Source organism: Anas platyrhynchos, chromosome 15, assembly GCF_047663525.1.
Source record: "Anas platyrhynchos isolate ZD024472 breed Pekin duck chromosome 15, IASCAAS_PekinDuck_T2T, whole genome shotgun sequence".
Lineage (NCBI taxonomy): Eukaryota > Metazoa > Chordata > Aves > Anseriformes > Anatidae > Anas > Anas platyrhynchos.
In genome coordinates this window covers 11,525,753-11,544,354 of record NC_092601.1, presented here as the reverse complement: position 1 = coordinate 11,544,354, position 18,602 = coordinate 11,525,753, and the positions used below count along the sequence as shown (strand labels likewise).

Sequence of the window (18,602 nt, the reverse complement as noted above, 5' to 3'; positions counted from 1 at the left end):
GACAGAGTGCAGGCTGGGTCAAAAATCAGTGTGCCTGTGGCAAAGAGCTGAAGGCATGTGAAACACTTCAGGTTTGAGGGTGTAAAGAAGCACGGACTAGTGAAAGTGGAAGCTATGGGCCAATGGGTTTGTACAGTTCAATGGTGTTTTGTAATAGGGCTTCTTAAAGGATAAGCTTTGTACCAGCACAGCTGTGCTTTTTAACCACTTCTGCTGCTTGTTGGTGCAGAACAGAGTGCTTGCAGTGATGGCTCACAGGCAGTGAGTAGCATGATAAATGCTTTGGTCCTCTTATCCTGCCTTACAAAGGAATACAGGAAAATGTGAAACAAGGAGTGTGTGGGGAGAAAAGTGCTTTTCACTTCCTGTTTGTTTTCAAAAATCCGACCACTGGAAGGACATTTCTGAGGAGCAAGGCTGTGACTTCAGCTGTCAGCAACGTCCTCATGGAGCGTGGAATTACTCTGCTGGTTGAGATGTCATAGCATCGCCTATGGTTCCCTACCTTTTCATCTGCTTTATTTAAAAAAAAAAAAAAAATCCTTATTATAACTCCAAGGGTCAGTGTTGGAGCAGTAGCTCCCTGCAGTTCTCAGATGTAATCTCGAGTCTCACTCTGGTTTGGCTGCCTGAGAATGAATTCAGGCTGCTTGGCCTTGGTTACCCAGTTTGACATCTCAGCGTGTAGCATATTGGCTACTGAGCGTGAGCTTCTTTTCTGCAAAGTACAGTTATGTACTTGAAGTAATGTTTTGTTTCATATAAAGACAAATTACAAAAACAAACCTTTATGCAGCCTTTCTCTTGCACTTCCCTGACTCATTCCTTCTTTTAACTCTTTTCTCAGATTGTTACAGTATTTTCAGTTCACTGGGTTCAATCTCTTGCATTCGCATGCTGTTGCTGTGCCTTAGTGGGGCCTCCCCCAGCCTTGTGCAGATGCAGCTGTGTTGCAGAAATGCAGTTCTAACTCGATCACCTGAAATGAAACCACAACCCATGTTTACAGAGATGCTTCTTAAAGTTCAGTGAGCAGCTTCAAAACTCAGTAAACATTTACTAAACAAAGAGGAGCCAGGGATGATGGCCCTGTCTGCACTGACATCTGAGACAGAGCTAACACTGCCAGCAAAATACATGTTTAAAAATGATCTTGAATTATCTGTGCAGAAAGCAGGGGAGGAATTCTAGAGAAAACAACAGCAGTACAAGATCTGGCCTCATGGTTTGGAAACAGTGACAGGAAAATGTTATGTAAAGGAGTCATGTCCTGAACTGTCAGACCAGCTGGGTGACTGGATTTGTGTGTTACTGCATGGCAGGAGTTTCCTTGGCTGCAAATGTGAGATGCTGCCTGCAGATATCCAGGCAATCACAAACTCCGAAGTCTTTCAAGAGCAGGAACTCAATATGCTCATTTCTTGGTTTTAAGCATCGTCACCACAGGACTTCTGAAGCAAAAGCTAGTCAGGACACAGAGACCCATCCAGAAATACAGCTTGGCTGCAGTGGGCTTGGTACGGCCCATGAGGGAGACATCATGTGAGATATGAGGAAAAGCAGGTCTGAAGAGATCATCAGGACCTGGCAGCGCCCTGAGGGAGAGGGTTGGGTGAGGAGGTCTCAGTGACAGATGAGTCCCGGAGGCCTCATGGGACTGCTCAAACCTCCTCTCGGTGAGTCTGGAGCACTGATGTGGGCTGCGGACAGAAACGTGGAGGAATCTGATTTGCCTTTTCATAACTATAACTAAAACAAAAAAATGCAAATTACGAGCACGTGGACTGACGCCCTTATGTTTTTAAATGTAGTAGGCTGCCATATGTATATTTTGTTTCATGCCTGACACTTTATCTTGCTTATGGCTTCTACGCTGAGTATTGAAGGTCAGAACCATACTCCGGTAACATAGAGCTGTGTACATCTCATAGGTTAACTAACGATGCTGCCATTATTTCCCCCCTTGTCTCCTCTAGGGCATACACTATTCCTCCCAGATTTTGGCCCACAGCTGCTCTCTGCAGCCCTGGCTGACCTGCACGGCTTGTCCAGTGAAGAGCAGTAATTCCACAGCTCTTCAGTTTCCCATGGCTTGGGTATTTGAGAAACTGAAGGGAACCACAGACAAAGAAGTGATTTATCCTGCTCCTCTGAGAGGCAACAAACTAGCAACACTGGTAGTTTCTATCGTTGAGGGTTTTACAAGCTCTATTATTCATATTTATTGCAGTAACCCTGCTTCCAGGATGTTCTGCTTTCCGAGAGAAGTACCCGTGTGAGCGGTTGCAGCAGTCAGGTTTGTACATCTCTCCTGTGGAGCAGGATGCTCACACACCTGAATCTGCTTCACACCCTCTCCTCATGCAATAGAACTCAAAGGCTTGCCAAGGGAGGGCTCAAACAAAGAAACTTTGTCAGACTGTCATTTTTGGCTGTGGTTGCTGATGTAAAGACCTTGTGACAGCCCAGCCATGCAGTCTGAAGCAAGTGTGCTTCCTTACATCTTCTGCAAACTAGTTCCCAATCCCTGGCCTGCACTGTCCTAAAAGCAAACCGTGCCACAAAAGCTTTATGTGAGTGCTCCCACACCTGGCCCCACTTGCTCAGTCCCAGAACAGGGCCCAAGAGTTGCTGTTCTCGACGGAACCTCGAGCTCAACAGGCTCGGCTCAAGACTCTCCAGCTCTTGGCAACAAAAGGCAGGGTTAACTATGTGCAACATCTCCTTTGGTCAGCACGATTCGGTGCAATCTCCAGGTCACATTGTCACTCGCTCCCCGCAGACCACAGCTTGCGAGGGAAAGGCGATGACACTGTCAGCAGTGCCGGAGGCTTTGAGAGTGCGGAGACGTTTCTGTGCCTGTCTTCCAACCTGTCTGGCTCTGCCGCTCATGGGCTCGGGATGACTCCCGCTGTAGCCCTGGGTGCGTATTTCTGATGAATCTCAAATTCTCCCATCTGGTTTGTGCAGACAGCCACCGTTATTGGCAGCAGGGCTGACATCATGGCAGCTGTCATACAGCAGGCAAGGAAACGGGCCCTGTGCAACACATGAATAACTTCTCCTGGGGTTATTTCTTCTTCCCTTTTAGTTTGTCAGCTGATGAGTGATTTGGGCGAAAGGGAGGGGAGGGGAAACGAACAAAACAAAACAAAAGAGGCTTTTTTCATGATTTGAATGAAGAGGCTGCAAGCAGCTATTGGTACAGCAGCCCATCGGCACCCCGATGTATTGATGGCAACAACTTTGCTGTTCTGTAGGCACTGATGCCCACAGAGCTGTGACCAACAATGACTCCCCTGCCATGGGGCTGACCTTTATCGCTTTTATTTGTGGAAATAATGGACAATGCTGAGCTCGTGATGCTGTTCGACTGCCCTGGCCCCATTGCTCCCTACCCCCTTGAGGGGGAGCTGCAGAATCACACAGTTTTACACCCAATGCGTGCCCCAAAACGTTTTTTGGCCGTGATGGGGACACGTTAAGATGGGTCTGAGGCTGCCTGCCCGAACCCTCAGGGGCAGAGGGCTGCTCCGGGGGCATGTCGGGGTGAGGACATCCTCTGGCTGCGGTGCGGGGCTGTGAGGAACCGGGGTGGGCGGTGAGGAACCGGGACAAGCCCTGAAGAACGGGGCCGGTCCCTGAGGAGCCGGGCCAGGCCCTGAGGAGCGGGGCCCGCCGGAGGCCCGGGCAGGAGCGGGCGGCGCCGCTCCCCGCCCCGCGGGCGGCTCGGTGCCGGCCGGCCCCCGGGCTGACAACGCCCCCGGCCCTCTCTCGGCGGCCGGGCCCGTGGCATTTCCTCTGAGCTCACTCGGCGGCTGACGCGGCGCCGCTTCCCTCGGAAGAGGAAGCCTCGCAGCGAGCGGCGGCGGCGGCAGGCAGGGGGGCGTGCGGCGGTGGGGAGCGGGGCGGCGGCGGCGCTGGGGGCGGCCGAAGGGGACGACGACGGCGGCGGCGGCGGCGGGGCCGGGCGCTCCCCGCCCGCGGGGCCGGGCGGCGGCCGGCATGGCCCGAGCCCCCGCCGCGCCCCGGCCGTGTCCGACAGCCTGGACGCGCGGGTGCTGTGGCCGCTGGCCACCTGCCTGTGCACCGCGCTGCTCTGCCTCTGCCAGGCCCCGCGGGGCCGAGCGGCGGCGGGCGAGGAGGAGGAGGAGGAGGAAGGCGCGGCGGAGGCGGGCTCCGTGCCGCTGCTGAAGGGCTCGGCGCTGCTGCTGCTGCTGGCGGTGCTGCTGGGCAGCCTGCTGGCCCGCTGCTGCGGCTCGGCGGGGGGCGCTCAGCGGCACGGCGCGGGGTCGGGCTGGGGGGCGGCCGCGGCTCGGCGGGGAGCCCTGGAGGGCTTCCACGCCCGGCAGCTGCGGCTCTCGCCCCACGTCCTGGGGCACAGCAAGGCGCACGTCGGCCGGGTGGTGGCCGAGCTGGTGCGCGCTGCCAAGGCGCAGGGGCTGCAGCCCGGCCCGCTGGCCCTCAGCCTGCGAGGGGACTTCGTGCGCATCGGCAGCGCCTACGAGCAGCACAAGGTGCGAAGCCCAGACTGCTTCGACGTCCTGGTGCCGCTGCGCCTGCCGCCGCGCCTGGAGCCCGAGCCTCGGCGGGACCCGGGGCCGGGATTGGGGCCGGGATTGGGACCAGGAGCCGCCTTCGTGTGCGGGCTGCGGGCCCCTGCTGGGTCTGGTTGGCCGCGCCGCTACCGGCCCTTCACCGAGGCCTTCTGCGTGGAGCCGCAGGGCCGCTGCCTCCTCTCGTCCGCCCTGGTGCTGCGCTGGTTCCAGGGCCACCTGCAGCGCTGCCTGGGCGCCGTGCGGTACCGGCTGCAGGAGCGCTGCCGCATCAGCCTCTCGGCCTGCCCAGGGCACCCACCGACGCTTCACATCTTGCCCTGCTCCGACTACGTGTGCTGCCACATCTCCATGGCCGTGCGCCTCATCCCCGCCATCCCCCTGGGCGACGCGCTCTACCTCACAGCCCTGCCGCCTGAGGGTCCGCAGGCAGCCCCGGTGCAGGAGGCCCTGTGGGGCCTGAACGCCTCGCGGCAGGAGCAGCGGCTGCTGAGCTGGCTGAAGGAGCAAGCCCCGGCCTCCTCCTGCCACCTCAAGTGCCTGCAGATCCTCAAGGGCCTGCGGGATCTCCGCAGGCAGAGCCTGGAGGAGCCATTCTGCTCGCAGTGGGGCCGAGTGCTCTCCTCCTACATGCTGAAGACGGCCCTCTTCTCCCTGCTGCTGCAGGGGCCCCTGGAGGCTTGGGACGAGCGGTTCCTGGTGGAGCGGCTGGAGGACCTGGTGATGTACCTCAGGGACTGCCTGCGCAAGCAGGTGCTGATGCATTTATTCCTGGGCAACACCAGCCTCCCCGAGGCCGTGGCGCTGCCCAGGTTCCTCAAGGAAGCCGCCCCTGTGAACTTGCTGGCTGCCTTCGATGGGCCCACGCTGGACATGGCCGCCTTCCAGCTGCTCTACACCTGGAGCCAGGCCCCGCACCTCATCAGGGTGTACAGCAGGCCCCGGTACCTGCGGCCGATGCCCGCCCCGTGCCGGCACGTCACCGAGGCCCGGCAGGAGCTGCACGGAGACTGACCGGCATCGCCCACGTGCCCAGCCTGCCCGTCTGCCCAGAGCCCGCGTCTCCCTGAGGAAGGTGGCACCCACTGAAATGTTCTGCGGTTTTGTCCCTGACCTGAGAAAACCAGGAAACCAAAGGCTTAAGGAAATTGTGATTGCTTCAGTGTTTTAATCTCATCCTTGTTGGTTCGTGGAGAATTGTGAAATTTCTGGGGAAATGCCTTAGTGAGGAAGTGTTAAAGTTCAGTCAGCTCCAAGCAACGATTCTAGAAATCTGTCTTAACTTGTTGTTTTAGTGGCAAAATTGACCTTTTTCTGAGATTCGCTTTTTATCATACAAAATCCATTTGGGATTTAAAAATCCCATGAGTGCAAACAAAACCTCCTAATGTACCAAGATGCTCTTAAAATGAGATGAGCATTAGAGCATGGGTGCTGATCTCAGTTTGAAATGTTCAATGACATGATTTAAATTTCCTGTGTAATCTAATACGTCGTGCTGAATGGAAATATAATATGCATGCTAATGTGGCATCGAGGGAAGAAGTTAAACCTCTCTGATGTATGAAGAATTTAGTTGTGCCTTTCTGTGTTAAATGAAGGTTTTACTGAAGGATTGAAATATGGATAAAAAGAAACAAAAAGCACTTTATTTTCACAAAGGCCTTCGTTCTACCAGAATTGGCTGCTCTAAATACTTGCTATGGAGGAGGCATTAGTATTTTCATAAAGGGATGCTGTTTGAATCATCCCCGAGAAAACCTTCTTTTGACAGAAATACGTGGGAGTCCGTTCACGGGTTCTTGGTTTTGAACTGTTTGTTTGTTTGTTTTTGAGTAACTTTTTCTCAATTTTCTTTAACACAAGGACCAACAACAAAACAAAGACATTTTATATTTGTTTTGGAACAAAGCTTCAACCAGTCCAAATCTCAGTGCTGTAAGCTGACTTCTGTGCCCTTGTGCTTTCCAGTAAGAGTGTGGTGGGATTTTTGGATTAATGCCTAGTTGGTTCTCTGACTGTGGCAGCGTTTTGACCAAATAACCTGATGGGATTTTCTAGTGCTGTGCTATAGCAAATCATTATCTTGTTGTGGGGAGGAGGAAGTAAAATATTTCAGGGTACTTGAAAATTCTGTAGCACTATTTCATGGTACAGTGGGGCAGTCGTAGGCTATGGATTATGGTGTCTTTTAAATGTAAGCATCAGTGAGATAATTTCCACTTCTAGTGGAAAGACTGTTTGAGAATACCTCACAAAGCATCTTACCAGGCTGAACAGGTACCATTTAACTGTTTGTTAAACTACTCCTGTTGGCCTTGGTGATGAAGTCCAGCTTGATGGAGTGCTTGGGCTTGCGGGCCTCTGCCTGGTTACGTCCCGGTCTCTGGAATAACCTGTTGAGGTGTAACGCAGCTCTGCGAGTGTCCTGTGTTCCCGGTACAGGAGCCTGATGTATCCTAGGGTGTCAGCAAATGCAGAATAGCAAATCTTTGCTTTAAGTTAAGACATTGGGTCATCTGCTCAAGTGTTTGATGTATTGAAAGCCAAAACGTGTTACTGAGTTGCTGATGCTCAGGATGTTAACGTTTGCCTGATTACCCACTCTACTGTGTCCTAGGTGAGCAATCTGAAAGGAATTATAAATTACTAAATGTAACTCCTGGGAAGCTTCAGGATAACTTGAAATTACTAATACACTCCTCCTCTCCCTGATGTACATAGAGATACTGGTGTGCTTTATTCACAGTTCTATGCAACAAAGCACAAAACAAACATTTTTTTAAATCTATGAAGCTTTATAAAAATCTATTTTTCTAAATGGAAACACTCCCCAGGCAGATGTTTGCCTACTTCTGTCTGTGTATTTTTTTAACTGCTCTTGCTGTCTTATTTTCAGGTAATTATAGTGTAGGTCACACCCGCAAGTTGGGTTATTTTTATATATGAAGCGCTGGGCTTCTTTCTACAAATACAAATAGTGTATTTAAAGGTAGTATTGATCAAATGTTCTTTGCACATGGTATTTAAGGCTAAGTGAGCTACCTTGGTCAGTGGTGGTTTTTTTTGTTGTTGTTGTGTTTTGTTTTTTTTTTCTTCTTTTTTTTCTAGCAGACCAAGATGCATACTGTTTCTGCAGATTTGTGTTATTTGGTGACTGAAATGAGATGCAGGTCTGCCTGAAGGACTAGATGGCCAGTCCAGGGTACTGTGGCTGCCTGAGCTCATGACAAAAACACTCCAGCTGTTAATTCTGGCATCATAACCGTTTCAGTCAGCTATTGGTTTGTTCATATTGCTCTGCATCCCTCTCTCTGAAAAGTGATCTTTTCTGTGAAACGGGATACGTGTTTGGTGTGGAATCCGTACTGGTGGAAGTCTGTAGTAGACCTGGTAAGAACTTTGTCATTAAAGTGTAATATAAGGAACAGATGGTTGCATCAGGCAATTCATGGCAAGGAGAGATGGAGAAAATAAATAGAAAATGAAAGTTGGGCTGAGGGGTGAGTGAGACTGATGGTAAACTCTCAGTGAAGACGCACTACAAATAAGCCAAAGGACGTGGGGTTAAGGTTGGAGATCTATTGAGAGTTCGGCAGACTTGGGGTGGAGGGAAAGGGGATTTAACTGGGTGTTATTTTGACAGTATTTCCAAACCAGTTGAATCCATCTGGGCAAGCTTTCTTGAGGTGACCATGTGCATGCTGTTGGGTGAGGGCTGAGGAAGACCTCTAGACTAACTTGCAGTTCTGTTGTGCAACTGAGACATTAAGCGTATTTTCTTCATCCACTGCAAAGCGTATGCTCATGAGTCTGATTGACAAAAGGAGCGGAAGGGAAGTTGGGTTCTGTTAATGCTGTTCATCTTATTCCACAAGAAACATGACTGTGCTGTCCTGGTGCCATTACGGAGCCTTATCTGCAAGGGGTGTGCAGAGAACTTGACCTGGCAATACTGTACTAAATACGCCAAGGTTCTGGATATGTGCCATGTGTTAAGGTCGTAGCTGTTTCGGTGTACTACAGGTTCAGCATGGTGGCCTCTGTATGTGGAAACTGAAACACAAATGCAGAAGAAAGAGCATGTTATTTAGCACTAATGTGGGTTCTTGGTTCTCTTTATCTGCAAGCTAATGTTACAGAGACTTTGTGCAAATGAAGTTGGTTTTATTGAACATTGGTTGGGATGGGGAGTCACGCCTGTGAAAGAGTAAATTTATTTGCCAAAATGCAATGGCAATGCCAAAATGCATACACGTGACTTCTTGTATTGAAAAATAATATGTATTTCTCAAAGACATCATTATTTCTTATCTGACTAAGTGTCTCAAAAACATTCCTCCTCTTTTGAATTTGAATTTCTAAAGAGTAATGTAAATTTCAAATGTCTTGTCTGCAATGGATGTTTTTGGTACAACTATTTTTGCTGGTTAATAATTAGACCAAAGATTAAACTAAAGTGTTCAGCTGCTATTGCTGTTTTTTTGTTTTGTTTTGTTTTGTTTTCAAAAAGTGTTTATAGGCTCAAAATGTCAGCCCCTTTTTAATGAAACATTTATAAATTCATTTCCTATTTAATATCAAAATACATTTGCACTTTTATTGTTTCCATAAAGTTGGTGTTCTTGTTTTAATATTTCACTGTAGTAATAAACAGCTGTTTTAAAGCACCTGTGCCTCAAGATTGAAATTCCTTGTTGGTTTGTTTATTTTTTTTGTCTTAGTAAAAGCTACCTGCAGCAATGAAACTGTGACTGCAGGTTTATATGCTCTTTAGGAGGAGACGACTAAAGTGGCAAAACCATGGGAAACCAGGAAGTCCACGCCTTGGGAGTTGTGCAGAGAGATACGGGAGGAAAGCCAGGAGAGAGACTGGAGCACGGCTGGCACAGGTGGTTGTGTTGCTGAATTCTGAAATGGAGCACGCTGAGGTTTGTGCTGCAGTGCTCTGAGATTACGAAGGTATCGGTTCTTGTTTCCCCACCTTCTGTTTCGGGTCGCTGCACAAAATCTGCTTTTCCTCATTCTTAATGACGAGCTAGGACTTCGTTTCACGGTATCTCTGTGAGCTTTTCTGTATGGCATGTACAAACACGCCTCCGTTCCAAATCACGTAGGTTGTGCTTTATTAAATATGGAAAAACTCCTGCTGAAGCCAGCAGGAGTTGAATGGATGGACCAGCAAGTTACCTGTCCTTTACTACTATTTGGTAAGATGCCAAAATTATATACTTGTGGCTTGTGCTGATTTTCCCTATTAAAGAATTGAATAACAGCAAGATTTCTACATTTTTGATGATTAAATCAAAGCTATGTTGCAAATAACTATCTCCAGATCTTTGTGTGCCTGCCTCTTACATTGCTGACAGTAGCTTCTCTAAGAGGGGCACCACGCATTTTATAGGACTCTGAGAAAGTCCATCTGGTTAATGGACTTCTCACTTGCAAACATTTAAGGAATATCATTTTTTTAGTGTCAACACTCAGTCAGCCAAGTCAGAACAGAGGAAGTGTATTTAGATCTTTACCTCTTTAATAAAATTATCTCACATTAATGGCTTCCTTTAAAAGCAGTAACAATCCTCTGGTCTCCATTAATTCATTTCTCTGAAGTATTTCTCCATTTGAATCCTGAGGTTCTATTCAGCAGAAAATCATCAGAGAAACATAGGGATTTTCTTTCATGATAAATCTGTTGTTAACCAAAAATTAACTGGCCTAAGGACTTGCATGCTTGGTGTTTAAAGAAAAGCCTGTTTGCATCCAACTCATTGGATAAATTGTTTAAAATCCTTCCACCGTTGTGCAAATACCTCCCTTGTAATGCAGCCAAGGTCAGTAGTGAATTGCTGATTAAGTACTGCTAATGCGAGTTAAAGCTGCCTGGAGGGGAAAGGACTCTTATGTGTGCATCCAGTTTTCATAAGGCTTTTTTCATCCCATTTTTCAAAGAGTTCAGGCAGGAGAAACATGCTTTTCCAGGCTGTTTTATTTCCTGTGTCACCTCTTTAAATGTCTGCCTGTTGAGTCTTCTTGAGGTAAGTGAAGTTCTGACTGACGATAATTAACTCAAGGAGCTGGCAGCAGAGCAGCCAGCCCCATTTTTTGTTGTGCTGATAGTTCTGGGAAGCTGCCATCAGCATAAGGGCAGGGAACCTGCACCCTTCTAGGCTTGTGGATTCAGCTTCTGTGCTTGCTGATGCTCTGCTTGAGGGGTCTGAGTAGCTCACAACCCCAACACCAGCATGATGTGGAGGGCTGGCACAGAGCTTCCTCTACATTGTATTGCCATCTTGGATTTCTCAACCTGGAGGTATGCCTAATTAAGAGACTACCTATGCTCTCGTGTGTGCCTACAGCATCCTATTTTAAATCCATACCCAAGAATTGGCATTTTTGCAACTGCTTTACAAGAGACTCAAAGCGTTGTACTATGAAATCAGCAATAGAGCTGTAGATAACATATGCTCAGTATCTGCACGACAGTCTGTTAGTGTTCAAATAATGATTTACATGCAAAACTCTTAAAGGTTGTTACAAACGCATATGCATCAAATGTCACTGCGTACCAGTTTTCTGCATTACGGAAGCCTTTTTTTCCCTTTAAAGGATAGCAGTACTGATTCAGAGGTTTGGAAAATTTCTGCGTACTCAAGTTACAGGTCTGCATTTCTTGAAACCCTTGGGATTTTTTTATTTTTTTTCCCCCTAAAACCAGGACCAAAGCTGCATACAGAATAAGCAGTTCTCTGGCTTGGACTGGGTTTAATAATGGCTTGCTGCTGTTTTCATGATACTCGTGGTCCTCTATAGATGTCTATCCCTGACACAAAGCGTTTCCTCAATAATCTGGGCAGGAAAGTATGATGGGAGGTAAGGAATCAGGATGACAGAAGTGACAAGGATTATGCTGTGAAGGTTACTAGCTATCAAATTAAGGAAGAAAAATTCCTCTTGTGATAAGATTCCTAGTGGAGAAAATGGCAGAGTTCTGCGACAAGTCTCTACTGATACAAACCCTCTGGCTGAAGACACAGAGGAAGAACAGCAAAACGTGACAGGATGGACTATTTTTCCACTTCTATTTTAGTCCACTGCTTTCCAGTTTCAAGTCGGGGAGAATAGAAACTTTGAGCTGAAATCGCTGGCACCCCAGCCTGCTTACCAAACGTGCTGCAGGGCGAGGGAGAAGGCAACTCCCAGCTCTGGGTTCCCGTGTTTTACTCTGCGGAACGAAGCCACTGAAACACAGTACTCCTGTCGAGGGAGGGAGTCCTCGGGAACTGTTTGCTAATCTACCTCCTCTCTACCCCACGTTATCATCTGGGATAACATTTTTTTAGAACACAAGCACCTGTTGAAATTTAGGCCTTTCAGGTATTTTTGTACATGCTGAAAACTGCTCTGGAGTTTGCTCATTCCTGCCGGCACGGCATAGGTAACTGCTCTGCTTCCTGTGCAAGTGGAGCGCTGGAGCAGCAGCTACGGAGGAAATGAGTCATTCCTCTATTTCTGTTGCAAAGGACTTCTCTGCGCTGTACAATACATTTAGGAATATATTCTTAAGGCTTCTTGGAAGTTCACCCCCTAGCACCACATTCATGGGTTTAAGCACCAGTGTATTAACAGGCATGTTACAGACTTCCACTGGGTATTAAATAGGTTGTGTAGGGTTGGCTTCTCCAGGGAGGTGCTTCCCAGGGTGTTCCTTGTGCTGTTCATGCAGCTCAGTGCCAGGTCCATCCGCTGGCAGATGGGCTGCTGCCGAAGGGGTGGCCAGAGGGGGCTGTTTTGGTAGTGTGGCTTTGGAGCACTTTATTTTGTCTTAAACCATTGAAGGCTTGTTTAAGTGCAATTGAAAAAGGAGAAACTTGCTAGTCATCAGGATTCTGAATCATGGGCACTTCTCCAAAAAGTATTTCTGTGCAGAGCCTGGAAGCATTTTCCCAGAAGCTATCTGAGCTCACCAACCATCCGGACCCTAACAAAACTAACAAAAGCTCCTGATTTTTTTTATTATTATTATTTTTTTTTTTTTAAAGGATTGGTTGGGGGGAAAGAAGAGCACATCAGTAGACTCTGACAAACCGTAAACCCAAGTCTGTACTTTTATTTCAGTGTGGTATTTTCCAGAGATCTACAACCACACATTAAACCAGCTCTTCGTAGGGTGACTGGTTTAAGAGGCATGGGGAATGTGAGGCAGAGCAAAATAGTACCAGTCTCCTCTCTGTGCCATCTCGCTGTTGCTGCGGTAGGTAGGTGACTAAATAAAGCTGATTGGCACTTTGTTGTAATTCCTGCCTGGAAAAGGCAGTGGTTCTTGGTAGGAATTTGTCAAATTGCATCCGGTTGGTTTTCAAATCTTGCAGGAGTTTAACTTGTTCAGGAACAAAGCAAGTCTTAGACAAAGCTTTTGTATCTGCCAAAGGATGATGTCGAGGTTCTTCTGACAGTCTGCTTCTCTCTTTGCTCCTTGAGTGGCTGCTTGCCCTGAAGTGCCAAGTCTTCAGGATTTTCTGCATGCTTTTACCTGGCTGAGAGTGCCAATTGCAACAGCAGCAGCAATGCCATAAGGGCAGTGCAACTGCCCGTGGTGTTTACCCCTTGTGTTTTACAGGTGCTCCTTGAAATGTTCATGCTTTCAGTATAAAGACATGGTGGGCATCAGAGGAAGGGAGGCTGGTCACAAAACACCCTGACTGGTGTGGTCTATGCCTTGCAAACACTACGAGGTCTCCAAGAGACCAACACATTGCTCTGGGCGAGGTCTGCGGGCTCACACTGCAGCCCATGCTCACCTGAGAGCCACGGAGATGACGCAGGCCTCCAGAGCTTGTGTGAGTAACAGCACTTTAAATTTTCCTCTTGAAATAGTTCTCATTATCCACAATGTTTACAGGGGCATATGGGGCACATAATTAGCGTTCAATGCTCAAATAATTCTTCAAGGAAGATTGTTACAGACTTCCAAAATGATCTCTTTGTTTAGTGGCAATTAAGAGCTAATTATAATGAGATGCTGTGGGATGAAATTAGTATCCAACTCAGAGTGACAACAGAAATATCCATGTAGATAAGCTAGAGGGGAGATGGCGAGATAAAGGGGAATGCAGGGGCAGCAGCAGCTTTGCTGCAAGGAGGAGGCAGGTGCATCACTTTGGAGCAAGCTGCAGCTAACCCAGCTGTCACCAGAAGAGTCTGCCCTTGCCAGGGAAAGTGGCAGCGCTTCTGAGAGCTGCCTGTGATTTGCACAAACTTCTTCAGCCAAAGCTGTCAAGGGTTGTCGCTTTTGTAGAAGAAGATTGTGGTCTGAGCTGCTCCCTGCCATCTGAAATGTCACCTGGTGAAAGCATTGTTCCCCCAGCTCTGCCACCTGCTGCCTGAGGAAGGGCTGCTTCAGAGGCAAAGTTCACCTTTTTGGTCGATAATAACACTTATAACGAGACTTTCATATCCAAGGGCTCTAGGAGCCCGACAGTTTGAGTATCTGTTTGTTAGACCATCACTGGAGTAGCTACTCGTGCATAGTATCTACAAGTGCACTGGTATTTTATTTGAATAAAAATTCTTGCTCTCAGTGGTTGGCAAACACAGCTGCCCTTGACATTCTCCTGCTCTGCTCCCTGGTCCCCTCATACATAAGTGGGTGACAGCACACACACAGACAGTGCGATGTTGTGCTAGAAGCATGCGAGTGGCACAGAAAATTAATTTTGGGTGGGTAGCACAGTGCTCTGATTGAATACAGGCTCACAAGTGATCTGCTGCCCTGGCATGCCTTTGCTCCTTGAGAGTCACTGGAGTTGGTTTTCAGCAGTTTTCCCCCTCCGTGATGGGTCAGGACTTGTGGAGGAGGCAGGCCCTTGCAGAGAGGGGAGCAGAAAATAACTCCCTTCTCCCTCCCGCACAGTATTTTCATAACCTTTTAATGGCATCCCAGAGGAGAGACAAGATGGTGACCATGCTCTGCCTACAGTCGCTACGTTTCTTCCAGCAGGGGAGGAGGTCAGGATGAGATAGGATTAATTTTTTTTTCCTTCTTGGAAATTGATTTGTGCTGCTACTTAGGTCCCCAGTTCAACACTGTAGAAGAGATGCTGCAGGGAGGGAGACAAGCAAGCGTTGTGCCCTAGGGCTGGTGCAATACATGGCTCCCATAAAGTGCCCTTCTGAGGGCAGTGGGGCATGCAATCAGTCATCCTTGATGGCAGGTGATAGTGTTTGAAATATTGGCATGACAGGATGGGATGGTAGATGGGGCCCAGCCCGTGCCTGCACGGAGCCAGGACAGTCCCTCAGCATCAGACATCTTTCCCAACAGCATCCCTTCATCAGCTGCAGAGTCCCAGATGGGAGGAGGAACGAGGTGTGCTGCTGCCTATGTAATGCAGGGGCCAAAACCAAGATCAAAAGTGCTACTGTCTAATCCTTAAAACAGGTATCTGCAGCCAGACACCCAGCAGCAAGGACATATTTTATGACCTGGGTTTTAGCAGACTGTTGTATATGATGTTGGCTCAGTCTGTAATGAAGACAGGTTTCCTTTCAAAGTATGGGTCTGAATCTGGTCTGCAATGAGCACAGCGTGTTCCTCTGCATGGTGATTTTGGCTTCCATTTATGTCCAGAGAAGAGATTCCTCATGAGAAGGAAACTTTAGTTCAGAAGGGGCTTGGTTTGTTTCTGCTGGTTCCCTGTAGCTGGACTGAAGCCTTCCTCATCAGCTAAGCTATGTTCTAGTAAAAACACTGCAGGAATACTCCTAGGAAGGGGGTATAAGGAGAAAGAACTGAATAACAGAAAAAGATGGATGAAACCAAGATCCTTCCAAGCCAGAAATATTCAGTAATTCCATGTATTTCTTAACCACAGCATTGCAGTGCTTTAGAATACAAATTACCCCTTTAACCCACCAAGTTAAGGTCTACTGTGTGATACAGTATTTGCACATCTGCTTAATGAGATGGGAAAACCAGATGTAATGGTCTCTGCTGGTGTGACAGGATGATTGTAAAAGGAGCCTTTTGCAATAAAAACAGTCCTGCCCTTTTGAACCTGTTGAATTGTGAAGAAGACACAGGCATGTTTTTACAAATGATGATTTAGTATTTGCAACTAAATGATCCTAAACTCATCTCTATAGCTCTTCCTTCGCGGCTCAGAAGCTGGTTTCATTGCTGTTGATTTTGTTTTTTTTCCTAAGCCCTTAAGCAATCTCTTTTCTTCTGTTTTGGTCATTTGCTTCATAACTTAAAAGCTTTTCTCTTAGCAGCCGTATTTAAATGTTACTGGATAATTTTTGCTGCATTTTACAGCTGTACAGCCCTGGGGCTCAGTTAAAAAGCCTTGCTGATTTAGTTGAAGAAACTGCATTTGACCACATCTGTTTCTGTGCTAACTTGCATCTCTAGGCCGCTGTTGGAAAGGGGAAAGCTGTAGATGCCAATTCCTCCCCCTCCTCTGTTAGGTTTGATACGGTTTTTAGTGTTCATGTGATTAGGAAACAAATATTTTAAGATGTGATTTATTAGTGTGAATCAAATAGGAAGAGTCACAGCACAGTTATATGAAAGAACTTGCAGGGGATGAAACTGTTTTTCTAGAATAAGTCCTCTGTGAATTTTTAGTGTAACTCAAACTCTCAGCATTCGTCTTACAATTTTATTGTTGAGTCCCAGAGAGATGACCTTGAGTGCATGAGAGACCGAGTTTGCCTTATTCTATAAAATTACACATCTTGGCTGTTGTAGAAGATACTCTCACTTTTAAGACTTGACTTATCTTGAGCATCTTCCTCTCTAAAGGTGTACAACCCTGGGACTTTGGTTCAGCTCCCCGTTTGCTCTGCCCCTCTCACCAGTGCTGTGCTGTGTCCAAGGGGTAGGGAGCCCAGCTCTGCAGCTCCCTCGGGCTGGCAGCATGTCCCTTGTGCTGCCAGCAAGCGGGGACACTGCTGCTCTGCTTCAGAAAGGCCAATGGTGCTTGCTTCTCAGTCATTGTATTAAAATAAACACTAAATAGAATTTTTGTATAAAAATAGATTTCACTTCCTTAGGAATTTGCTTCAGTGGGGACTGTGAGATATTCTCCCTCTAATGATTTATATTACAAAAATAGCTCTGTCCTGTGTCTGCAAACAGTTAGAAATGGGAGCTTGGAAAAGAAATCTAGCAGCTAACTCTGCAGCCATGCAGCTTGAATAAACCAATTGTAAACAAAACGGATTATAAAAGCAACTGTAAAACTGAACTTCCTTTAAATACAGCATTCTCTCCTCGGAAGTCTGAAAATACCCCAGGCTTTTTTCATACTCTGTATCCAAGCGTTTTTGGCCTAAACGCAGGGAGTGAGTTCCAAGCAGAAGAGCCTGGCAGCGCTTTGCCTTCTCAATGGGACGCTCGCGCTGCCGTGGCTGCACCAAGGCAGCAGGTTGGCCAGGCTGCGACGGTCCTGTCCTTACTGCGAAATCAGGCAGGTGAAAGAATGTGGCCTTGAATTCATATTTACACGTGTGACTTAGCACTTATGTTTGCCTTCAGCACTTCTGGCTGGCACACTTGGTTCGGGCCTAGTGGCTACTGCAGGAGCCAAAAACCACCGAGGGCTGCGCTCTGAGGGGACCAGGCTGCGGGCAGCGCCATGGGACCGAACACAACTTAACCCGGTGGTGACGGGCTCCTTCTGAGGCAGAGCTTGTATCCCAGGGCTTCATAAAATAATATGTGCTGCCTGCTTCCTCAGGGGAAGGAAGGCTGTGTGCCCTTTGGCTGTGTTTTTTTTTTTTTTTTTTTTTTATCAGTGTTTACTATAGAAATAGCTTGAGGAGATTATGCTGCGTCATTCGGTTCCCTGCCAGAATGTATGTAAGACACACTAGAAAATGTGTGAGTGCAAGACAATAGCTGTAACTTCTGTGGCATGAGCTAGGACATTGTAAATTATGTGAGGCAAAGAGGATTTGAGTATTTTAGATCAAATTTACCCACTTTGTCTGGAGACTTAAGAAAAGAGAAAAATGTGCTTTTACCGGTATTGCCAATTAGGGAATTGCCAGGTGGCTGGTTAATAACCCAGCTGCGCCGCAGAAAATGCAGAATCAGCAGAGGCTGTTTGTGGGGGAAGGCAGAGGAGTGCTTTGAGGGCACAGCAGCAGGCCAGGAAGAGCACGAGCTGTAGGAGATGTGACAGGAGAAAGATCCTGGGGCAGGTAGTGCCGAGCCAGAAGGGGCCAAGAGCTTAGAAACGTTGCACAAAAGGAGGAGGGGAGTGTGATGAAATACAAAGAACAGTTTAGGCTCGCAGTCAGTGGGCTTTAACGCGGCAGGCAGGTCCAGTCTCTGCTGGGACACAGCTGAGGGCAGAGTAAGTGAGCAGCTTGCTGCTTTCTACCTTGGCAGCTGGAGCAGATCTGCTTTTCAGAGCCTGGCTTGCGCTCCCCAGTAGAGGTACTTGCCCACTTGTGTTCCCTGCTGTGCGCCACTTCACTGCTCAATGTCTGCATCAATCCCTGCCATGCCACTAGCAGTGCTCTCTGTCTCTGCTGGGTGCAGGTCGCAGGGGACAGTCCTGCACCTGGTGGTCCAGAGCTTTTGTAATGAAATCTCATGCCTGATCAGAGTACAAACACCAAGGCAGAAAAAAGGCCTTGAAAACCACAGAGGGAAGCTGTGCTTCCATGAAAACCACAAGGAGACAAACTTGTTGCTAAAGAAGGCTCTGGAAGAGTGAACCTCAGATGCCTTTAGAGGGATGGTGCTGTAGGGGAACAAAGCTAATCCTGCAATCAAAGGAGCATCTAGGCTTTTGTGGGCTGCCAACAGCAACAGGGAAGCACCAGCTACCATGGCTTGCCATTTATAAAAAACTTCTGGAGATAAGGGTCTTATTTTTAGGCAGAGTGGTAGCTGGCTATTCCAGCAGGCTCAAGCAATGATGATAAGGACCTGGCGTATGAACAGCAGAGTAAGACATCTCATCTTATCTTGCAGTGCCACTTTTCTCCTCACTTTCCCTGTTGCAGCAGGAAGCGGTGCCAATTGCTTTA

The 18,602-nt window shown here is 47.9% G+C and overlaps 1 protein-coding gene across 1 annotated transcript; it reads left to right on the top strand.

Moving 5' to 3' along the window:
* Positions 1 to 3,755: 3,755 nt before the first annotated feature.
* On the top strand, positions 3,756 to 9,226 carry ITPRIPL2 (ITPRIP like 2; the record flags this gene model as incomplete). The annotated part of the gene is made up of 1 exon (XM_021271599.4): positions 3,756 to 9,226. A coding segment is annotated over one exon (1,815 nt), but the record flags the coding sequence as incomplete, so codon positions are not given.
* Positions 9,227 to 18,602: the final 9,376 nt, after the last annotated feature.